Here is a 26186-nt window from a genome sequence, read left to right as displayed (position 1 = left end):
CTTCCCCAAAATCCTGCGTTTTCTAGAAATCCCGTTTGGAAGGTTACCGGAATCAGGAGGGAATAAGGACATCTGTGAATCTTTCAAATGGGATTTCTGAAAAACCCAGTTTAGCAAAATGATTGTAATTTGTTCCAGAAGTCATCATACATACCGTTGTTTCCCAGGGTCTTCATCATGACCTCCGTCTGGGCGAACTCATAGCTGTAGTCCTGTTCTGAGGAGGCCTCGCTGTCTGTCTCTACGTCTACCTCTACATAGCTCTCCCTGGGGACGCCCGTTCCCTCTCCAGCTCCTTCAGACGCTCACGCCGCTTCCTCCCAGGCAGGTTTATCCTACAGCACACAGGATGTACACTCAGTTCCTGTTTCTACAGCACACTGGATGTACACTCACTTCCTGCTTTCTACAGCACACAGGATGTAGACTCAGTTCCTGTTTCTACAGCACACAGGATGTACACTCAGTTCCTGTTTCTACAGCACACAGGATGTACACTCACTTCCTGTTTCTACAGCACACAGGATGTACACTCACTTCCTGTTTCTACAGCACTCAGGATGTACACTCACTTCCTGTTTCTACAGCACTCAGGATGTAGACTCACTTCCTGTTTCTACAGCACACAGGATGTACACTCACTTCCTGTTTCTACAGCACACAGGATGTAGACTCAGTTCCTGCTTTCTACAGCACACAGGATGTAGACTCAGTTCCTGCTTTCTACAGCACACAGGATGTAGACTCAGTTCCTGCTTCTACAGCACACAGGATGTAGACTCAGTTCCTGCTTTCTACAGCACACAGGATGTAGACTCAGTTCCTGCTTCTACAGCACACAGGATGTACACTCACTTCCTGTTTCTACAGCACACAGGATGTACACTCACTTCCTGTTTCTACAGCACACAGGATGTAGACTCAGTTCCTGCTTTCTACAGCACACAGGATGTAGACTCAGTTCCTGCTTTCTACAGCACACAGGATGTAGACTCAGTTCCTGCTTTCTACAGCACACAGGATGTAGACTCAGTTCCTGCTTTCTACAGCACACAGGATGTAGACTCAGTTCCTGCTTCTACAGCACACAGGATGTAGACTCAGTTCCTGCTTCTACAGCACACAGGATGTACACTCACTTCCTGCTTCTACAGCACACAGGATGTAGACTCAGTTCCTGCTTCTACAGCACACAGGATGTACACTCACTTCCTGCTTCTACACAGCACCTGGCAGCTAACGGATGTAACATTCCCAAAAATTCGCAGCTTTTCCAGAAATCCTGATTGGAGGGTTCTGGATGTTTTGGGGAATATTTACAACCAGGAATTCTGGAAAATCTCTAGTTAACTTTGTCCAGTAGATGTTCTGTAGAGAAACTCCTCACCTGAAGAAGTGGTTGTTGCCCCACAATATGCGGTCTCCATGCCACAGGTGGACCAAGGACTCAGTCATGGTTCCATTCACACAGGTTCTGTTGGAGCAGAGCAATACAGTCTGATGATGTCATATTGAGGTGTGTTGTGGGACAATAGACATCCCATCCTGCTGTACCTCCTTCTTCCACACAGAGAGTAATACAGCACATCAAATATCATCATATCACCCACCAACAGTAAAGACTACCAATGAGATATCCCCATATCACCCACCAACAGTAAAGATTATCAATGAGATATCCTCATATCACCCACCAACAGTAAAGACTACCAATGAGATATCCTCATATCACCCACCAACAGTAAAGATTATCAATGAGATATCCTCATATCACCCACCAACAGTAAAGATTATCAATGAGATATCCTCATATCACCCACCAACAGTAAAGACTATCAATGAGATATCCTCATATCACCCACCAACAGTAAAGACTATCAATGAGATATCCTCATATCACCCACCAACAGTAAAGACTATCAATGAGATATCCTCATATCACCCACCAACAGTAAAGATTATCAATGAGATATCCTCATATCACCCACCAACAGTAAAGATTATCAATGAGATATCCTCATATCACCCACCAACAGTAAAGATTATCAATGAGATATCCTCATATCACCCACCAACAGTAAAGATTATCAATGAGATATCCTCATATCACCCACCAACAGTAAAGATTATCAATGAGATATCCTCATATCACCCACCAACAGTAAAGATTATCAATGAGATATCCTCATATCACCCACCAACAGTAAAGATTATCAATGAGATATCCTCATATCACCCACCAACAGTAAAGACTACCAATGAGATATCCTCATATCACCCACCAACAGTAAAGACTACCAATGAGATATCCTCATATCACCCACCAACAGTAAAGATTATCAATGAGATATCCTCATATCACCCACCAACAGTAAAGACTACCAATGAGATATCCTCATATCACCCACCAACAGTAAAGACTATCAATGAGATATCCTCATATCACCCACCAACAGTAAAGACTATCAATGAGATATCCTCATATCACCCACCAACAGTAAAGACTATCAATGAGATATCCTCATATCACCCACCAACAGTAAAGACTACCAATGAGATATCCTCATATCACCCACCAACAGTAAAGACTACCAATGAGATATCCTCATATCACCCACCAACAGTAAAGACTATCAATGAGATATCCTCATATCACCCACCAACAGTAAAGACTATCAATGAGATATCCTCATATCACCCACCAACAGTAAAGACTATCAATGAGATATCCTCATATTTCATAGATAGCCTTTACTGGGACGGGTGGTGGGGGAGAGGCAGGCAGGCAGGCAAGGAGGGAGGGAGGGAGAGAGGGAGGGATGAAGGGAGGGAGGGATGCAGGGAGGGAGGGAGGGATGCAGGGAGGGAGGGATGGATGAAGGGAGGGATGCAGGGAGGGAGGGAGGCAGAGAGGGAGGGAGGGATGAAGGGAGGGAGGGAGGGATGCAGGGAGGGAGGGAGGGAGAGAGGGAGGGATGAAGGGAGGGAGGGATGCAGGGAGGGAGGGGGAGGGATGAAGGGAGGGATGCAGGGAGGGAGGGAGGGAGGGCAGGCAGGCAGGCAAGGAGGGAGGGAGAGAGGCGGGAGGGATGAAGGGAGGGAGGGATGCAGGGAGGGAGGGGATGTTTGATATCAAAGCAGGAGGTTGAGATCAGAAATACCTCAGCTATGAGGTCATGAGAAACTCAGTCAGGTCCAGTTCACTCATCCATGTGTGTGTACTGTGTGTGTGTGTACTGTGTGTGTGTGTGTACTGTGTGTGTGTACTGTGTGTGTGTACTGTGTGTGTGTGTACTGTGTGTGTGTACTGTGTGTGTGTGTACTGTGTGTGTGTGTACTGTGTGTGTGTGTACTGTGTGTGTGTGTGTGTACTGTGTGTGTGTACTGTGTGTGTGTACTGTGTGTGTGTGTACTGTGTGTGTGTGTACTGTGTGTGTGTGTGTGCTGTGTGTGTGTACTGTGTGTGTGTACTGTGTGTGTGTGTACTGTGTGTGTATGTGTACTGTGTGTATGTGCATACTGTGTGTGTGTGTGTGTGTGTGTGTGTGTGTATACTGTGTGTGTGCATGTGTGTGTGCCTACTGTGTGTGTGTTAGCTCACCTGGCATTCTCTATAGGGGTGAGGGTGACCTCCCCCCCATCTGGGCTGATCTCCAACACACAGTGTTCTGACTGGATACCAATCCCAAAGAGCTGGATGTCCTGAGAGGTGTCTGCACCCACACGCGTGTGTTCCTACACACACACACACACACACACACACACACACACACACACACACACACACACACACACACACACACACACACACACACACACACACACACACACACACACACACACACACACACACACACACACAGAGAGGAGATGATGATTTCCCATAATTCATGTGGGTCAGGTCCTACTTCAATCCAGGTTGACATCTGATCTGACGGAACAGACTGCAATTCACTTCCCCACAGACACAGACTCAGGTATGTACCACTTATATAACTGGTGATATCATTACTTCCCCACAGACACAGACTCAGGTATGTACCACTTATATAACTGGTGATATCATTACTTCCACACAGACACACAGAATCAGATATGTACCACTTATATAACTGGTGATATCATTACTTCCCCACAGACACAGACTCAGGTATGTACCACTTATATAACTGGTGATATCATTACTTCCCCACAGACACAGACTCAGGTATGTACCACTTATATAACTGGTGATATCATTACTTCCCCACAGACACAGACTCAGGTATGTACCACTTATATAACTGGTGATATCATTACTTCCCCACAGACACAGACTCAGGTATGTACCACTTATATAACTGGTGATATCATTACTTCCACACAGACTCAGGTATGTACCACTTATATAACTGGTGATATCATTACTTCCACACAGACACACAGAATCAGATATGTACCACTTATATAACTGGTGATATCATTACTTCCACACAGACTCAGGTATGTACCACTTATATAACTGGTGATATCATTACTTCCACACAGACTCAGGTATGTACCACTTATATAACTGGTGATATCATTACTTCCACACAGACTCAGGTATGTACCACTTATATAACTGGTGATATCATTACTTCCCCACAGACACACAGACTCAGGTATGTACCACTTATATAACTGGTGATATCATTACTTCCCCACAGACTCAGGTATGTACCACTTATATAACTGGTGATATCATTACTTCCACACAGACACAGACTCAGGTATGTACCACTTATATAACTGGTGATATCATTACTTCCACACAGACTCAGATATGTACCACTTATATAACTGGTGATATCATTACTTCCCCACAGACTCAGATATGTACCACTTATATAACTGGTGATATCATTACTTCCCCACAGACTCAGGTATGTACCACTTATATAACTGGTGATATCATTACTTCCACACAGACTCAGGTATGTACCACTTATATAACTGGTGATATCATTACTTCCCCACAGACACAGACTCAGGTATGTACCACTTATATAACTGGTGATATCATTACTTCCACACAGACTCAGGTATGTACCACTTATATAACTGGTGATATAATTACTTCCACACAGACTCAGGTATGTACCACTTATATAACTGGTGATATCATTACTTCCACACAGACTCAGGTATGTACCACTTATATAACTGGTGATATCATTACTTCCACACAGACTCAGGTATGTACCACTTATATAACTGGTGATATCATTACTTCCACACAGACTCAGGTATGTACCACTTATATAACTGGTGATATCATTACTTCCACACAGACTCAGGTATGTACCACTTATATAACTGGTGATATCATTACTTCCACACAGACACACAGACTCAGGTATGTACCACTTATATAACTGGTGATATCATTACTTCCACACAGACACACAGACTCAGGTATGTACCACTTATATAACTGGTGATATCATTACTTCCACACAGACACACAGACTCAGGTATGTACCACTTATATAACTGGTGATATCATTACTTCCACACAGACACACAGACTCAGGTATGTACCACTTATATAACTGGTGATATCATTACTTCCCCACAGACACAGACTCAGGTATGTACCACTTATATAACTGGTGATATCATTACTTCCACACAGACACAGACTCAGGTATGTACCACTTATATAACTGGTGATATCATTACTTCCCCATACACAGACTCAGGTATGTACCACTTATATAACTGGTGATATCATTACTTCCACACAGACTCAGGTATGTACCACTTATATAACTGGTGATATCATTACTTCCCCACAGACACAGACTCAGGTATGTACCACTTATATAACTGGTGATATCATTACTTCCCCACAGACACACAGACTCAGGTATGTACCACTTATATAACTGGTGATATCATTACTTCCACACAGACTCAGGTATGTACCACTTATATAACTGGTGATATCATTACTTCCCCACAGACTCAGGTATGTACCACTTATATAACTGGTGATATCATTACTTCCCCCCCACAGACACAGACTCAGGTATGTACCACTTATATAACTGGTGATATCATTACTTCCCCACAGACTCAGGTATGTACCACTTATATAACTGGTGATATCATTACTTCCCCACAGACTCAGGTATGTACCACTTATATAACTGGTGATATCATTACTTCCCCACAGACTCAGGTATGTACCACTTATATAACTGGTGATATCATTACTTCCCCACAGACACAGACTCAGGTATGTACCACTTATATAACTGGTGATATCATTACTTCCCCACAGACACAGACTCAGGTATGTACCACTTATATAACTGGTGATATCATTACTTCCACACAGACACAGGTATGTACCACTTATATAACTGGTGATATCATTACTTCCCCACAGACACAGACTCAGGTATGTACCACTTATATAACTGGTGATATCATTACTTCCACACAGACTCAGGTATGTACCACTTATATAACTGGTGATATCATTACTTCCACACAGACACACAGACTCAGGTATGTACCACTTATATAACTGGTGATATCATTACTTCCCCACAGACACAGACTCAGGTATGTACCACTTATATAACTGGTGATATCATTACTTCCCCACAGACTCAGGTATGTACCACTTATATAACTGGTGATATCATTACTTCCACACAGACTCAGGTATGTACCACTTATATAACTGGTGATATCATTACTTCCCCACAGACTCAGGTATGTACCACTTATATAACTGGTGATATCATTACTTCCCCACAGACACAGACTCAGGTATGTACCACTTATATAACTGGTGATATCATTACTTCCCCACAGACTCAGGTATGTACCACTTATATAACTGGTGATATCATTACTTCCCCACAGACTCAGGTATGTACCACTTATATAACTGGTGATATCATTACTTCCACACAGACTCAGGTATGTACCACTTATATAACTGGTGATATCATTACTTCCCCACAGACTCAGGTATGTACCACTTATATAACTGGTGATATCATTACTTCCCCACAGACTCAGGTATGTACCACTTATATAACTGGTGATATCATTACTTCCCCCACAGACACAGACTCAGGTATGTACCACTTATATAACTGGTGATATCATTACTTCCCCACAGACACAGACTCAGGTATGTACCACTTATATAACTGGTGATATCATTACTTCCCCACAGACTCAGGTATGTACCACTTATATAACTGGTGATATCATTACTTCCACACAGACACAGACTCAGGTATGTACCACTTATATAACTGGTGATATCATTACTTCCCCACAGACACAGACTCAGGTATGTACCACTTATATAACTGGTGATATCATTACTTCCACACAGACACAGACTCAGGTATGTACCACTTATATAACTGGTGATATCATTACTTCCCCACATACACAGACTCAGGTATGTACCACTTATATAACTGGTGATATCATTACTTCCACACAGACTCAGGTATGTACCACTTATATAACTGGTGATATCATTACTTCCCCACAGACACAGACTCAGGTATGTACCACTTATATAACTGGTGATATCATTACTTCCCCACAGACACACAGACTCAGGTATGTACCACTTATATAACTGGTGATATCATTACTTCCACACAGACTCAGGTATGTACCACTTATATAACTGGTGATATCATTACTTCCCCACAGACTCAGGTATGTACCACTTATATAACTGGTGATATCATTACTTCCCCACAGACACAGACTCAGGTATGTACCACTTATATAACTGGTGATATCATTACTTCCCCACAGACTCAGGTATGTACCACTTATATAACTGGTGATATCATTACTTCCCCACAGACTCAGGTATGTACCACTTATATAACTGGTGATATCATTACTTCCCCACAGACTCAGGTATGTACCACTTATATAACTGGTGATATCATTACTTCCCCACAGACACAGACTCAGGTATGTACCACTTATATAACTGGTGATATCATTACTTCCCCACAGACACAGACTCAGGTATGTACCACTTATATAACTGGTGATATCATTACTTCCACACAGACACAGGTATGTACCACTTATATAACTGGTGATATCATTACTTCCCCACAGACACAGACTCAGGTATGTACCACTTATATAACTGGTGATATCATTACTTCCACACAGACACAGACTCAGGTATGTACCACTTATATAACTGGTGATATCATTACTTCCCCACATACACAGACTCAGGTATGTACCACTTATATAACTGGTGATATCATTACTTCCACACAGACTCAGGTATGTACCACTTATATAACTGGTGATATCATTACTTCCCCACAGACACAGACTCAGGTATGTACCACTTATATAACTGGTGATATCATTACTTCCCCACAGACACACAGACTCAGGTATGTACCACTTATATAACTGGTGATATCATTACTTCCACACAGACTCAGGTATGTACCACTTATATAACTGGTGATATCATTACTTCCCCACAGACTCAGGTATGTACCACTTATATAACTGGTGATATCATTACTTCCCCACAGACACAGACTCAGGTATGTACCACTTATATAACTGGTGATATCATTACTTCCCCACAGACTCAGGTATGTACCACTTATATAACTGGTGATATCATTACTTCCCCACAGACTCAGGTATGTACCACTTATATAACTGGTGATATCATTACTTCCCCACAGACTCAGGTATGTACCACTTATATAACTGGTGATATCATTACTTCCCCACAGACACAGACTCAGGTATGTACCACTTATATAACTGGTGATATCATTACTTCCACACAGACACAGGTATGTACCACTTATATAACTGGTGATATCATTACTTCCACACAGACACACAGACTCAGGTATGTACCACTTATATAACTGGTGATATCATTACTTCCACACAGACACAGGTATGTACCACTTATATAACTGGTGATATCATTACTTCCCCACAGACACAGACTCAGGTATGTACCACTTATATAACTGGTGATATCATTACTTCCCCACAGACTCAGGTATGTACCACTTATATAACTGGTGATATCATTACTTCCCCACAGACACAGACTCAGGTATGTACCACTTATATAACTGGTGATATCATTACTTCCCCACAGACACAGGTATGTACCACTTATATAACTGGTGATATCATTACTTCCCCACAGACACAGACTCAGGTATGTACCACTTATATAACTGGTGATATCATTACTTCCACACAGACACAGACTCAGGTATGTACCACTTATATAACTGGTGATATCATTACTTCCACACAGACACAGACTCAGGTATGTACCACTTATATAACTGGTGATATCATTACTTCCACACAGACTCAGGTATGTACCACTTATATAACTGGTGATATCATTACTTCCACACAGACACAGACTCAGGTATGTACCACTTATATAACTGGTGATATCATTACTTCCACACAGACACAGACTCAGGTATGTACCACTTATATAACTGGTGATATCATTACTTCCACACAGACACAGACTCAGGTATGTACCACTTATATAACTGGTGATATCATTACTTCCCCACAGACACAGACTCAGGTATGTACCACTTATATAACTGGTGATATCATTACTTCCCCACAGACTCAGGTATGTACCACTTATATAACTGGTGATATCATTACTTCCACACAGACACAGACTCAGGTATGTACCACTTATATAACTGGTGATATCATTACTTCCACACAGACTCAGGTATGTACCACTTATATAACTGGTGATATCATTACTTCCCCACAGACTCAGGTATGTACCACTTATATAACTGGTGATATCATTACTTCCCCACAGACACAGACTCAGGTATGTACCACTTATATAACTGGTGATATCATTACTTCCCCACAGACTCAGGTATGTACCACTTATATAACTGGTGATATCATTACATCCCCACTGATATCATGAGGCCATTTTAATCTGCTACAACAGCTTTCTCCTTTCATCAATGGGGACGAGAAACTGCACAAGAACAGTCACTTAGTGACTGTGAGCTCAGTGAAAAAGCTGATTCTGTCCACTCTAACTCTCTCTCTCCCCTTCTATATCTCAATTCAATTCAATTCAAGGGCTTTATTGGCATGGGAAACATGTGTTAACATTGCCAAAGCAAGTGAGGTAGACAACATACAAAGTGAAAAACAACAAAAATTAACAGTAAACATTACACATACAGAAGTTTAAAAACAGTAAAGACATTACAAATGTCATATTATATATATATATATACAATGTACAAATAGTTAAATGACACAAGATAAAATGAATAAGCATAAATATGGGTTGTATTTACAATGGTGTTTGTTCTTCACTGGTTGCCCTTTTCTCGTGGCAACAGGTCACAAATCTTGCTGCTGTGATGGCACACTGTGGAATTTCACCCAAAAGATATGGGAGTTTTTCAAAATTGGATTTGTTTTCGAATTCTTTGTGGATCTGTGTAATCTGGGGGAAATATGTCTCTCTAATATGGTCATACATTGGGCAGGAGGTTAGGAAGTGCAGCTCAGTTTCCACCTCATTTTGTGGGCAGTGAGCACATAGGCGGCCTTTCTCAATAGCAAGGCTATGCTCACTGAGTCTGTACATAGTCAAAGCTTTCCTTAATTTTGGGTCAGTCACAGTGGTCAGGTATTCTGCCGCTGTGTACTCTCTGTGTAGGGCCAAATAGCATTCTAGTTTGCTCTGTTTTTTGTTAATTCTTTCCAATGTGTTAAGTAATTATCTTTTTGTTTTCTCATGATTTGGTTGGGTCTAATTGTGCTGTTGTCCTGGGGCTCTGTAGGGTGTGTTTGTGTTTGTGAACAGAGCCCCAGGACCAGCTTGCTTAGGGACTCTTCTCCAGGTTCATCTCTCTGTAGGTGATGGCTTTGTTATGGAAGGTTTGTGAATCGCTTCCTTTTAGGTGGTTGTAGAATTTAACGGCTCTTTTCTGGATTTTGATAATTAGTGGGTATCGGCCTAATTCTGCTCTGCATGCATTATTTGGTGTTTTACGTTGTACACGGAGGATATTTTTGCAGAATTCTGCGTGCAGAGTCTCAATTTGGTGTTTGTCCCATTTTGTGAAGTCTTGGTTGGTGAGCGGACCCCAGACCTCACAACCATAAAGGGCAATGGGCTCTATGACTGATTCAAGTATTTTTAGCCAAATCCTAATTGGTATGTTGAAATTTATGTTTCTTTTGATGGCATAGAATGCCCTTCTTGCCTTGTCTCTCAGATCGTTCACAGCTTTGTGGAAGTTACCTGTGGCGCTGATGTTTAGGCCAAGGTATGTATAGTTTTTTGTGTGCTCTAGGGCAACAGTGTCTAGATGGAATTTGTATTTGTGGTCCTGGTGACTGGACCTTTTTTTGGAACACCATTATTTTGGTCTTACTGAGATTTACTGTCAGGGCCCAGGTCTGACAGAATCTGTGCATAAGATCTAGGTGCTGCTGTAGGCCCTCCTTGGTTGGTGACAGAAGCACCAGATCATCAGCAAACAGCAGACATTTGACTTCGGATTCTAGCAGGAGGAGGCCGGGTGCTGCAGACTTTTCTAGTGCCCGTGCCAATTCGTTGATATATATGTTGAAGAGGGTGGGGCTTAAGCTGCATCCCTGTCTAACCCCACGATCCTGTGTGAAGAAATGTGTGTGTTTTTTTGCCAATTTTAACCGCACACTTGTTGTTTGTGTACATGGATTTTATAATGTCGTATGTTTTACCCCCAACACCACTTTCCATCAGTTTGTATAGCAGACCCTCATGCCAGATTGAGTCGAAGGCTTTTTTGAAATCAACAAAGCATGAGAAGACTTTGCCTTTGTTTTGGTTTGTTTGGTTGTCGATTAGGGTGTGCAGGGTGAATACATGGTCTGTTGTATGGTAATTTGGTAAAAAGCCAATTTGACATTTGCTCAGTACATTGTTTTCATTGAGGAAATGTACGAGTCTGCTGTTAATAATAATGCAGAGGATTTTCCCAAGGTTACTGTTGACACATATTCCACGGTAGTTATTGGGGTCAAATTTGTCTCCACTTTTGTGGATTGGGGTGATCAGTCCTTGGTTCCAAATATTGGGGAAGATGCCAGAGCTAAGTATAATGTTAAAGAGTTTTAGTATAGCCAATTGGAATTTGTTTTCTGTATATTTGATCATTACATTGAGGATACCATCGACACCACAGGCCTTTTTGGGTTGAATGGTTTTTATTTTGTACTGTAACTCATTCAATGTAATTGGAGAATCCAGTGGGTTCTGGTAGTCTTTAATAGTTGATTCTAAGATCTGTATTTGATCATGTATATGTTTTTGCTCTTTGTTCTTTGTTATAGAACCAAAAAGATTGGAGAAGTGGTTTACCCATACATCTCCATTTTGGATAGATAATTCTTCGTGTTGTTGTTTGTTTAGTGTTTTCCAATTTTCCCAGAAGTGGTTAGAGTCTATGGATTCTTCAATTACATTGAGCTGATTTCTGACATGCTGTTCCTTCTTTTTCCGTAGTGTATTTCTGTATTGTTTTAGTGATTCACCATAGTGAAGGCGTAGACTCAGGTTTTCCGGGTCTCTATGTTTTTGGTTGGACAGGTTTCTCAATTTCTTTCTTAGATTTTTGCACTCTTCATCAAACCATTTGTCATTGTTGTTAATTTTCTTCGGTTTTCTATTTGAGATTTTTAGATTTGATAGGGAAGCTGAGAGGTCAAATATACTGTTAATATTTTCTACTGCCAGGTTTACACCTTCACTATTACAGTGGAACGTTTTACCCAGGAAATTGTCTAAAAGGGATTGAATTTGTTGTTGCCTAATTGTTTTTTGGTAGGTTTCCAAACTACCTTCCTTCCATCTATAGCATTTCTTAATGTTACTCAGTTCCTTTGGCTTTGATGCCTCATGATTGAGTATTGCTCTGTTCAAGTAGACTGTGATTTTGCTGTGGTCTGATAGGGGTGTCAGTGGGCTGACTGTGAACGCTCTGAGAGACTCTGGGTTGAGGTCAGTGATAAAGTAGTCCACAGTACTACTGCCAAGAGATGAGCTATAGGTGTACCTACCATAGGAGTCCCCTCGAAGCCTACCATTGACCATGTACATACCCAGCGTGCGACAGAGCTGCAGGAGTTGTGACCCGTTTTTGTTGGTTATGTTGTCATATTTGTGCCTAGGGAGGCATATGTGGGAGGGAATGCTGTCACCTCCAGGCAGATGTTTGTCCCCCTGTGTGCTGAGGGTGTCAGGTTCTTGTCCGGTTCTGGCATTTAGGTCGCCACAGACTAGTACATGTCCCTGGGCCTGGAAATGATTGATTTCGCCCTCCAGGATGGAGAAGCTGTCTTCATTAAAATATGGGGATTCTAGTGGGGGGATATAGGTAGCACAAAGGAGGACATTTTTCTCTGTTAGGATAATTTCCTTTTGAATTTCTAGCCAAATGTAGAATGTTCCTGTTTTGATTAATTTAATAATAATAATAATAATAATAATAATATATGCCATTTAGGCGGACGCTTTTATCCAAAGACTTACAGTCAATTTAATGGAGTTAGTTAGGTCTGCTCTATACCAAATTAGCATACCCCTGAGTCCCTTCCCTGTTTCACACCTGGTAGTTTGGTGGATGGGACTACCAGCTCTCTGTAACCTAGAGGGCAACCTGTGGGCCTGTCTCCTCTATACCAGGTTTCTTGCAGGATGACCATGTCTGTGTTACCGATTTCTTTGATGAAGTCCGGGTTTCTGCTCTTCAGGCCAAAGGCAGATGACCTCAGGCCTTGGATATTCCAGGATGATATAGTGAATGCTTTTTGTTCCATAGAGTGTCCAATGTTGTTGGTCGTGGTTTGGCCTCAGGCCAGTAAGTGTGAGCAGAGCCTGCTGAGCATCTGGTACATGCCATTGGCTTGGGCGAGTGTGAGAGTGGGGGTTGGGACTGTTTGCCCGCTCACTACCTGGGTGTATGTGTGGCTTCCATGTTGAGGCCCTCTTTGCGGGGGTGGGGTGCATGGGGTGGGCAGAAGTGGCATAGGTCTGATCTGAGGGGGCCTAAATGGGGTGTGGGCATGGTTGACGTGGGGGGTGTTGATTGGTTGGGGAGGGGTGTGGATGTGTCTGGGTGTGCGGTGGTCTGGATGTAATTCCTCTTGGCGTGGGTCCTCTATGTGTAGGTCCAGGGGGTCCTGCAGGTCTGGGAGGGTGTCTCGCCGGTCTGGGTGGGGTGTCTATTGATCTGTTGCTCCTGTGTGAAGTGTTGGAAATACGTTTGAGAGCGATGTCCTTTAGAGTTCGGGCAAAGGTGGGCACTGCTGCCTTGTAGAGGTGGACCTGGTCATAGAGGCTGTTCAAGTCCAGGGTGGAGTGGTGGGCCAGGAAAACATTTGGTTTTGAGGCACAGTCACGAGAAATACTTGCATTTACCCGCTGTATTGTATTGTATTATCTCTCTCTCTCTCTCTCTCTCTCTCTCTCTCTCTCTCTCTCTCTCTCTCTCTCTCTCTCTCTCTCTCTCTCTCTCTCTCTCTCTCTCTCTCTCTCTCTCTTCTCTTCTCCTTCTCTCTCTATTTCTCTCTCTCCCCTTCTATATCTCTCTCTCCCCGTCTATATATATCTCTCTCTCCCCCTTCTCTCTCTATCTCCCCCTTCTATCTCTCTCTCTCTCTCTCTCTCTCTCTCTCTCTCTCTCTCTCTCTCTCTCTCTCTCTCTCTCTCTCTTTTCTCTCTCTCCCCTTCTATATCTCTCTATCTCCCCTTCTATCTCTCTCTCTCTCTCTCCTTCTCTCTCTATTTCTCTCTCTCCCCTTCTATATATCTCTCTCCCCTTCTATCTATCTCTCTCCCCTTCTATCTCTCTCTCTCCCCCTTCTATCTCTCTCTCTCCCCTTCTATCTCTCTCTCTCTCTCCCTTCTATATCTCTCTCTCCCCTTCTATATCTCTCTCTCTCCCCTTCTATCTATCTCTCCCCTTCTATCTCTCTCTCTCCCCCTTCTATCTCTCTCTCTCCCCCTTCTATCTCTCTCTCTCCCCTTCTCTCTCTCTCTCTCTCCCCTTGTCTTTCCCTCTCTCATCACAGAGTGGGTGTAGTTAAACAAACATCCCAATTCCAGAGGATGTCCGACACTCCTTCACTCCTGCAGCTGTATCAGCTACTTAACATAACCCCAGTAAGTCAGTCTCTTGTTCATTCCATTGTGTGTGTGTGGGTGTCATTCCACACTGGTATGCAGGGCAGGCTGGCTGTCCAGGCCGGGGCCCAGACACAGACCTGTTGTTCTGTAGGCATGAAGGAGGCTCTGCTCTACTCTACTCTCTGCCTCTCTCTCCCTGTCCCTGTCCCTCTGCTCTCTCTCTCTCTCTCTCTCTCTCTCTCTCCATGTCCCTCTGCTCTCTCTCCCTGCCCCTCTGCTCTCACTCTCTCTCTCTCCCTGCCCCTCTGCTCTCTCTCTCTCTCTCTCTCTCTCTCTCTCTCTCTCTCTCTCTCCCCTGTCCCTCTGCTCTCTCTCCCTGCCCCTCTGCTCTCTCTCTCTCTCTCCCTGCCCCTCTGCTCTCTGGTTCTCTCTCTCCCTGCCCCTCTGCTCTCTGTCTCTCTCTCTCTCTCTCCCTGCCCCTCTGCCCTCTCTCTCTCTCTCTCCCTGCCCCTCTGCTCTCTCTCTCTCCCTGCCCCTCTGCTCTCTGTCTCTCTGTCTCTCTCTCTCTCTCTCTCTCTCTCTCTCTCTCTCTCTCTCTCTCTCTCTCTCTCTCCTGCCCCTCTGCTCTCTCTCTCTCTCCCTGCCCCTCTGCTCTCTGTCTCTCTCTCTCTCTCCCTGCCCCTCTGCTCTCTCTCTCTCTCTCTCCCTGCCCCTCTGCTCTTTGTCTCCCTCTCTCTCTCTGCCCCTCTGCTCTCTCTCCTTGCCCCTCTGCTCTCTGTCTCTCACTCTCTCCCTGCCCCTCTGCTCTTTGTCTCCCTCTCTCTCCCTGCCCCTCTGCTCTCTCTCTCTGCCCATCTGCTCTCTCTCTCCCTGCCCCTCTGCTCTGTCTCCCTCTCTCTCCCTGCCCCTCTGCTCTCTGTCTCTCTCTCTCCCTGCCCTTCTGCTCTCTCTCTCTCCCTGCCCCTCTGCTCTCTCTCTCTGCCCCTCTGCTCTCTGTCTCTCTCTCACCCTGCCCCTCTGCTCGCTCACCCTGCCCCTCTGCTCTCTCTCTCTCTCTCTGCCCCTCTGCTCTTTGTCTCTCTCTCACCCTGCCCCTCTGCTCTCTCTCCCTGCCCCTCTGCTCTCTGTCTCTCTCTCTCCCTGCCCTTCTGCTCTCTCTCTCTCCCTGCCCCTCTGCTCTCTCTCTCTGCCCCTCTGCTCTGTCTCTCTCTCACCCTGCCCCTCTGCTCTCTCACCCTGCCCCTCTGCTCTCACTCTCTGCCCCTCTGCTCTTTGTCTCTCTCTCACCCTGCCCCTCTGCTCGCTCACCCTGCCCCTCTGCTCTCTCTCTCTGCCCCTCTGCTCTTTGTCTCTCTCTCACCCTGCCCCTCTGCTCTCTTTCTCTGCCCCTCTGCTCTTTGTCTCTCTCTCACCCTGCCCCTCTGCTCTCTCTCACTGCCTCTCTGCTCTGTCTCTCTGCCCCTCTGCTCTGTCTCTCTCCCCCTATACAGTATAGTACATAGGGCTCTGTTTGGGACTCAGTCTGTTCCTCTCAGCCACTGAGCCAGTTGTCTGTCTGCGCTGTGACTATGTGTCCACTCCCTTTCCTTTCCTGTGTTCTCATAGCGTCATCCTATTGCAGTGTGAACCAGAGCCCTGTAGTTAGAGAGTTCCTGCATTATGATGCATTTACATGACACTTCAACATTCTATGGCAGCGAGCTGGCGCATCCCCAGAGAAATGATTTAGTGTAGAGGTGCTGATTAAAGGGAATCAACTGCAAGCTATAAAACTACACAGACTACAGGCTAGCATCATCCTACTGTACTGTCTACTACACGGACTACAGGCTAGCATCATCCTACTGTACTGTCTACTACACAGACTACAGGCTAGCATCATCCTACTGTACTGTCTACTACACAGACTACAGGCTAGCATCATCCTACTGTACTGTCTACTATACAGACTACAGGCTAGCATCATCCTACTGTACTGTCTACTACACAGACTACAGGCTAGCATCATCCTACTGTACTGTCTACTACACAGACTACAGGCTAGCATCATCCTACTGTACTGTCTACTACACAGACTACAGGCTAGCATCATCCTACTGTACTGTCTACTACACAGACTACAGGCTAGCATCATCCTACTGTAATGTCTACTACACGGACTACAGGCTAGCATCATCCTACTGTACTGTCTACTACACAGACTACAGGCTAGCATCATCCTACTGTAATGTCTACTACACAGACTACAGGCTAGCATCATCCTACTGTACTGTCTACTACACAGACTACAGGCTAGCATCATCCTACTGTACTGTGTACTACACAGACTACAGGCTAGCATCATCCTACTGTACTGTCTACTACACAGACTACAGGCTAGCATCATCCTACTGTAATGTCTACTACACAGACTACAGGCTAGCATCATCCTACTGTAATGTCTACTACACAGACTACAGGCTAGCATCATCCTACTGTACTGTCTACTACACAGACTACAGGCTAGCATCATCCTACTGTACTGTCTACTACACAAACTACAGGCTAGCATCATCCTACTGTACTGTCTACTATACAGACTACAGGCTAGTATCATCCTACTGTACTGTCTACTACACAGACTACAGGCTAGCATCATCCTACTGTACTGTCTACTACACAGACTACAGGCTAGCATCATCCTACTGTACTGTCTACTACACAGACTACAGGCTAGCATCATCCTACTGTACTGTCTACTACACAGACTACAGGCTAGCATCATCCTACTGTACTGTCTACTACACAGACTACAGGCTAGCATCATCCTACTGTAATGTCTACTACACAGACTACAGGCTAGCATCATCCTACTGTAATGTCTACTACACAGACTACAGGCTAGCATCATCCTACTGTACTGTCTACTACACAGACTACAGGCTAGCATCATCCTACTGTACTGTCTACTACACGGACTACAGGCTAGCATCATCCTACTGTAATGTCTACTACACAGACTACAGGCTAGCATCATCCTACTGTACTGTCTACTACACAGACTACAGGCTAGCATCATCCTACTGTACTGTCTACTACACAGACTACAGGCTAGCATTATCCTACTGTACTGTCTACTACACAGACTACAGGCTAGCATCATCCTACTGTACTGTCTACTACACAGACTACAGGCTAGCATCATCCTACTGTACTGTCTACTACACAGACTACAGGCTAGCATTATCCTACTGTACTGTCTACTACACAGACTACAGGCTAGCATCATCCTACTGTAATGTCTACTACACAGACTACAGGCTAGCATTATCCTACTGTACTGTCTACTACACAGACTACAGGCTAGCATCATCCTACTGTACTGTCTACTACACAGACTACAGGCTAGCATCATCCTACTGTACTATCTACTACACAGACTACAGGCTAGCATCATCCTACTGTACTGTCTACTACACAGACTACAGGCTAGCATCATCCTACTGTACTGTCTACTACACAGACTACAGGCTAGCATCATCCTACTGTACTATCTACTACACAGACTACAGGCTAGCATCATCCTACTGTACTGTCTACTACACAGACTACAGGCTAGCATCATCCTACTGTACTGTCTACTACACAGACTACAGGCTAGCATCATCCTACTGTACTGTCTACTACACAGACTACAGGCTAGCATCATCCTACTGTACTGTCTACTACACAAACTACAGGCTAGCATCATCCTACTGTACTGTCTACTATACAGACTACAGGCTAGCATCATCCTACTGTACTGTCTACTACACAGACTACAGGCTAGCATCATCCTACTGTACTGTCTACTACACAGACTACAGGCTAGCATCATCCTACTGTACTGTCTACTACACAGACTACAGGCTAGCATCATCCTACTGTACTGTCTACTACACAGACTACAGGCTAGCATCATCCTACTGTAATGTCTACTACACAGACTACAGGCTAGCATCATCCTACTGTAATGTCTACTACACAGACTACAGGCTAGCATCATCCTACTGTACTATCTACTACACAGACTACAGGCTAGCATCATCCTACTGTACTGTCTACTACACAGACTACAGGCTAGCATCATCCTACTGTACTGTCTACTACACAGACTACAGGCTAGCATCATCCTACTGTACTGTCTACTACACAGACTACAGGCTAGCATCATCCTACTGTACTGTCTACTACACAGACTACAGGCTAGCATCATCCTACTGTACTGTCTACTACACAAACTACAGGCTAGCATCATCCTACTGTACTGTCTACTACACAAACTACAGGCTAGCATCATCCTACTGTACTGTCTACTACACAAACTACAGGCTAGCATCATCCTACTGTACTGTCTACTACACAGACTACAGGCTAGCATCATCCTACTGTACTGTCTACTACACAAACTACAGGCTAGCATCATCCTACTGTACTGTCTACTACACAGACTACAGGCTAGCATCATCCTACTGTACTGTCTACTGTACTGGTGTTGTGGTCGGTGTTGGTGTTGTGGTTGTAGTTGTGGTTGTGGTTGTGATTGTGGTTGGTGTTGTGATTGTGGTTGGTGTTGTGGTTGGTGTTGTAATTGTGGTTGGTGTTGTGGTTGGTGTTGTGGTTGGTGTTGTGGTTGGTGTTGCGGTTGGTGTTGTGGTTGGTGTTGTGATTGTGATTGTGGTTGGTGTTGTGGTTGGTGTTGGTGTTGTGGTTGTTGTTGTGGTTGGTGTTGGTGTTGTGATTGTGGTTGGTGTTGTGGTTGGTGTTGTGGTTGGTGTTGTGGTTGGTGTTGTGGTTGGTGTTGTGGTTGGTGTTGTGGTTGTGCTTGTAGTTGGTGTTGTGCTTGTAGTTGGTGTTGGTGTTGGTGTTGGTGTTGGTGTTGGTGTTGTGGTTGGTGTTGTGGTTGGTGTTGTGGTTGGTGTTGTGGTTGTGATTGTGGTTGGTGTTGTGATTGTGGTTGGTGTTGTGATTGTGGTTGGTGTTGTGGTTGGTGTTGTGGTTGGTGTTGGTGTTGTGATTGTGGTTGGTGTTGCGGTTGGTGTTGTGGTTGGTGTTGTGGTTGGTGTTGTGGTTGGTGTTGTGGTTGGTGTTGTGGTTGTGATTGTGGTTGGTGTTGTGATTGTGGTTGGTGTTGTGGTTGGTGTTGTGATTGGTGTTGTGATTGTGGTTGGTGTTGTGGTTGGTGTTGTGATTGGTGTTGTGATTGTGGTTGGTGTTGTGGTTGGTGTTGGTGTTGTGGTTGGTGTTGTGGTTGGTGTTGTGGTTGGTGTTGTGGTTGGTGTTGTGGTTGGTGTTGTGGTTGGTGTTGTGGTTGGTGTTGTGGTTGTGCTTGTAGTTGTGTTGTGGTTGTGCTTGTAGTTGGTGTTGTGCTTGTAGTTGGTGTTGGTGTTGTGCTTGTAGTTGGTGTTGGTGTTGGTGTTGTGGTTGGTGTTGTGGTTGTGATTGGTGTTGGTGTTGTGATTGTGATTGGTGTTGGTGTTGTGGTTGGTGTTGGTGTTGTGATTGTGGTTGGTGTTGTGGTTGGTGTTGTGATTGTGGTTGGTGTTGTGGTTGGTGTTGTGGTTGGTGTTGTGGTTGGTGTTGTGGTTGGTGTTGTGATTGGTGTTGTGATTGGTGTTGTGGTTGGTGTTGTGGTTGGTGTTGGTGTTGTGGTTGTGATTGTGGTTGGTGTTGTGATTGTGGTTGGTGTTGTGGTTGGTGTTGTGGTTGGTGTTGCGGTTGGTGTTGTGATTGGTGTTGTGATTGTGGTTGGTGTTGTGATTGGTGTTGTGGTTGTGATTGTGGTTGGTGTTGTGGTTGTGGTTGGTGTTGTGATTGGTGTTGTGATTGTGGTTGGTGTTGTGATTGGTGTTGTGGTTGTGATTGTGGTTGGTGTTGTGGTTGGTGTTGTGGTTGGTGTTGTGATTGGTGTTGTGGTTGGTGTTGTGGTTGGTGTTGTAATTGTGGTTGGTGTTGTGATTGGTGTTGTGGTTGTGATTGTGGTTGGTGTTGTGGTTGGTGTTGTGGTTGGTGTTGTGGTTGGTGTTGTGGTTGGTGTTGTGGTTGGTGTTGCGGTTGGTGTTGTGGTTGGTGTTGCGGTTGGTGTTGTGGTTGGTGTTGCGGTTGGTGTTGTGGTTGGTGTTGCGGTTGGTGTTGTGGTTGGTGTTGTGGTTGGTGTTGTGGTTGTGATTGTGGTTGGTGTTGCGGTTGTGATTGTGGTTGGTGTTGTGGTTGGTGTTGTGGTTGTTGTTGTGGTTGTGATTGTGGTTGGTGTTGTGGTTGGTGTTGCGGTTGGTGTTGTGGTTGGTGTTGCGGTTGGTGTTGTGATTGGTGTTGTGGTTGGTGTTGCGGTTGGTGTTGCGGTTGGTGTTGCGGTTGTGTACCTTTAGGTAGTAGACCAGCAGCTCATTGAGGGCGGGGTCTGCATTCAGGTTGACCAGGAAGCACTTGTCATCTCCAACTTTGATCCCAGACGTCTCCAGGGAGATCCCCATACTCTCTAACTGCTGCTGACGCTCCTGTGGAAATACAACAAACACATGTCATTTTACCTCTGCACAGACATTTACTACCAACGGTTTAGTCCTTGTATAGTGCATCTAAGATTTAGATGCACTATCGTAAAGTGACTGTTCCACTGGATGTCATAAGGTGAATGCACCAATTTGTAAGTCGCTCTGGATAAGAGCGTCTGCTAAATGACTTAAATGTAATGTAATGTAATGTGAGTGAGTGTGTAGGTTACCGTAGCAATCTCCTCTGTGTTGCGTAGTTTCTGCTCCCAGGTAACGGTCATCTCCTGGATCAGCTTCTCTGACTCCTGAAGCCTCTCCTTCAGCTCTGGAGCCTTTAGAGACTGGAACATAGACACACAGAGACACACACGGACCAGTCAGGACGGACCAGCCAGGACGGACCAGCCAGGACGGACCAGCCAGAACGGACCAGCCAGGACGGACCAGCCAGGACGGACCAGCCAGGACGGACCAGCCAGAACGGACCAGCCAGGACGGACCAGCCAGGACGGACCAGCCAGGACGGACCAGCCAGAACGGACCAGCCAGAACGCACGTGTGTGCGGTATGTGTGTGTGTGTGCGGTATGTGTGTGTGTGTGTGTGTGTGTCTCCTACCTCAGCCTGAGAGAGCTGTACTCTGAGTTTCTCCACTTCCTCCCGGAGCTCTCTGATGATCCGTGCGTTGGGGTCTTCATTGACGACGGCGTGGTTGACGATCCTCTTGGCGCGGTCTGCGTAACGCAGCGTGGACAACGTCTCCTCGTAGTTATCAGCTGCTGGGCTCACCGTGGCGATCATACACGTCTTACTGTTGCCACCCAGGTTGTCCTGGCAACACCGAGGGAGGAATAGGAACAAACAGTTGAATTGATAGACAGTTATAATGTAGACTTCAGTGTTGGGGAATGTGAACAGTACGAGCTAGTACCGCAGTTGTTTCTGTAACAGCAGTGGAAAGAGAATATTATTGATATTCCTTACATTACTACATACACACCTATGACCAATAATCAATAGACAGTACAGCTAGGACCAGAATGATAGGAGGTATGTATTAGTACCCTGATCAATAGACAGTACAGCTAGGACCAGAATGATAGGAGGTATGTATTAGTACCCTGATCAATAGACAGTACAGCTAGGACCAGAGTGATAGGAGGTGTGTAGGTACCCTGATCAATAGACAGTACAGCTAGGACCAGAGTGATAGGAGGTGTGTAGGTACCCTGATCAATAGACAGTACAGCTAGGACCAGAATGATAGGAGGTGTGTATTAGTACCCTGATCAATAGACAGTACAGCTAGGACCAGAATGATAGGAGGTGTGTATTAGTACCCTGATCAATAGACAGTACAGCTAGGACCAGAGTGATAGGAGGTGTGTGTGTAGGTACCCTGATCAATAGACAGTACAGCTAGGATCAGAGTGATAGGAGGTGTGTAGGTACCCTGATCAATAGACAGTACAGCTAGGATCAGAGTGATAGGAGGTGTGTGTGTAGGTACCCTGATCAATAGACAGTACAGCTAGGACCAGAATGATAGGAGGTGTGTGTTAGTACCCTGATCAATAGACTGTACAGCTAGGACCAGAATGATAGGAGGTGTGTAGGTACCCTGATCAATAGACAGTACAGCTAGGACCAGAGTGATAGGAGGTGTGTGTGTAGGTACCCTGATCAATAGACAGTACAGCTAGGACCAGAATGATAGGAGGTGTGTAGGTACCCTGATCAATAGACAGTACAGCTAGGACCAGAGTGATAGGAGGTGTGTGTGTAGGTACCCTGATCAATAGACAGTACAGCTAGGACCAGAATGATAGGAGGTGTGTAGGTACCCTGATCAATAGACAGTACAGCTAGGACCAGAGTGATAGGAGGTGTGTAGGTACCCTGATCAATAGACAGTACAGCTAGGACCAGAGTGATAGGAGGTGTGTGTTAGTACCCTGATCAATAGACAGACAGCTAGGACCAGCTGTGTGTTAGGACCAGAGTGACCAGGAGGAGGTGTGTGTTAGTACCCTGATCAATAGACAGTACAGCTAGGACCAGAGTGACAGGAGGTGTGTGTTAGTACCCTGATCTATAGACAGTACAGCTAGGACCAGAATGATAGGAGGTGTGTTAGTACCCTGATCAATAGACAGTACAGCTAGGACCAGAGTGATAGGAGGTGTGTAGGTACCCTGATCAATAGACAGTACAGCTAGGACCAGAGTGATAGGAGGTGTGTGTTAGTACCCTGATCAATAGACAGTACAGCTAGGACCAGAGTGATAGGAGGTGTGTGTTAGTACCCTGATCAATAGACAGTACAGCTAGGACCAGAGTGACAGGAGGTGTGTAGGTACCCTGATCAATAGACAGTACAGCTAGGACCAGAGTGATAGGAGGTGTGTAGGTACCCTGACCAATAGACAGTACAGCTAGGACCAGAGTGTGGGTTTGATCCCGGGACCACCCATACGTAGAATGTATGCACACATGACTGTAAGTCGCTTTGGATAAAAGCGTCTGCTAAATGGCATATATTATTATTATTATTATAGGAGGTGTGTGTTAGTACCCTGATCAATAGACAGTACAGCTAGGACCAGAGTGATAGGAGGTGTGTGTTAGTACCCTGATCAATAGACAGTACAGCTAGGACCAGAGTGATAGGAGGTGTGTGTGTAGGTACACTGATCAATAGACAGTACAGCTAGGACCAGAGTGATAGGAGGTGTGTGTTAGTACCCTGATCAATAGACAGTACAGCTAGGACCAGAGTGATAGGAGGTGTGTGTTAGTACCCTGATCAATAGACAGTACAGCTAGGACCAGAGTGACAGGAGGTGTGTGTTAGTACCCTGATCAATAGACAGTACAGCTAGGACCAGAGTGATAGGAGGTGTGTGTGTAGGTACCCTGATCAATAGACAGTACAGCTAGGACCAGAGTGATAGGAGGTGTGTGTTAGTACCCTGATCAATAGACAGTACAGCTAGGACCAGAGTGATAGGAGGTGTGTGTTAGTACACTGATCAATAGACAGTACAGCTAGGACCAGAGTGACAGGAGGTGTGTGTTAGTACCCTGATCAATGGACAGTACAGCTAGGACCAGAGTGATAGGAGGTGTGTTAGTACCCTGATCAATAGACAGTACAGCTAGGACCAGAGTGATAGGAGGTGTGTGTTAGTACCCTGATCAATAGACAGTACAGCTAGGACCAGAGTGGTAGGAGGTGTGTGTTAGTACCGTGATCAATAGACAGTACAGCTAGGACCAGAGTGGTAGGAGATGTGTGTTAGTACCCTGATCAATAGACAGTACAGCTAGGACCAGAGTGGTAGGAGGTGTGTGTTAGTACAGACCTTGAGAAGCCAGGTGAGGACAGAGTCTCTGTAAGGAACAAACTTATTCTTCCCCCCCTTCCCCGCAGACTGGTCCGCCAGCGCAGAGATCACACAGCCCAGTGTGGTAAGAGACCTGCACACACACACACACACACACACACACACACACACACACACACACACACACACACACACACACACACACACACACACACACACACACACACACACACACACACACACACACACACACACACACACACACACACACACACACACAGGGGGAAAGACACTCAACATACCTCCATGATATATCCTGATATACATGTCTTGCATCAGAGAGTCATCAACCAATGAAACATGTCTAAAACAGGATTTCACAGTTTCATAAAACCAACAGAAGTTTACTTCCTGTATTACAGTGACTATCATCATATGATCCATTACATTTACTGAACATAACAGCTAAACAGTAGAGGTATTGGATGTTAACAGTAGAGGTATTGGATGTTAACAGTAGAGGTAATGGATGTTAACAGTAGAGGTATTGGATGTTAATAACAGTAGAGGTAATGGATGTTAATAACAGTAGAGGTATTGGATGTTAACAGTAGAGGTATTGGATGTTAATAACAGTAGAGGTAATGGATGTTAATAACAGTAGAGGTATTGGATGTTAACAGTAGAGGTATTGGATGTTAATAACAGTAGAGGTAATGGATGTTAATAACAGTAGAGGTATTGGATGTTAACAGTAGAGGTATTGGATGTTAACAGTAGAGGTAATGGATGTTAATAACAGTAGAGGTATTGGATGTTAACAGTAGAGGTATTGGATGTTAACAGTAGAGGTATTGGATGTTAATAACAGTAGAGGTATTGGATGTTAACAGTAGAGGTATTGGATGTTAACAGTAGAGGTATTGGATGTTAATAACAGTAGAGGTATTGGATGTTAACAGTAGAGGTATTGGATGTTAACAGTAGAGGTATTGGATGTTAATAACAGTAGAGGTAATGGATGTTAATAACAGTAGAGGTATTGGATGTTAACAGTAGAGGTATTGGATGTTAATAACAGTAGAGGCATTGGATGTTAACAGTAGAGGTAATG

At 44.6% G+C, this 26186-nt stretch overlaps 1 protein-coding gene across 1 annotated transcript in view; it reads right to left on the bottom strand.

Annotated features, from left to right (window-relative positions):
- Positions 1 to 221: 221 nt before the first annotated feature.
- The window catches only part of LOC124024161 (kinesin-like protein KIF13A), a 40275-nt gene continuing 14310 nt past the window's right edge, over positions 222 to 26186 (bottom strand). The window contains exons 5-11 of the mRNA XM_046338153.1: positions 25091 to 25205; positions 22344 to 22556; positions 21957 to 22067; positions 21595 to 21729; positions 3602 to 3735; positions 1388 to 1474; positions 222 to 335 (exon numbers count right to left, since the gene is read on the bottom strand). Coding sequence (XP_046194109.1) covers positions 254 to 335; positions 1388 to 1474; positions 3602 to 3735; positions 21595 to 21729; positions 21957 to 22067; positions 22344 to 22556; positions 25091 to 25205 — 877 coding nt within the window. The 3' untranslated portion in view covers positions 222 to 253. The remainder of the gene's footprint in view (positions 336 to 1387; positions 1475 to 3601; positions 3736 to 21594; positions 21730 to 21956; positions 22068 to 22343; positions 22557 to 25090; positions 25206 to 26186) is intronic.

Source organism: Oncorhynchus gorbuscha, unplaced genomic scaffold (genome assembly GCF_021184085.1).
Source record: "Oncorhynchus gorbuscha isolate QuinsamMale2020 ecotype Even-year unplaced genomic scaffold, OgorEven_v1.0 Un_scaffold_1753, whole genome shotgun sequence".
NCBI classification, from domain to species: domain Eukaryota; kingdom Metazoa; phylum Chordata; class Actinopteri; order Salmoniformes; family Salmonidae; genus Oncorhynchus; species Oncorhynchus gorbuscha.
The sequence above is the reverse complement of the archived record's forward strand: the minus strand, read 5'-3'. Positions and strand labels throughout refer to the sequence as shown.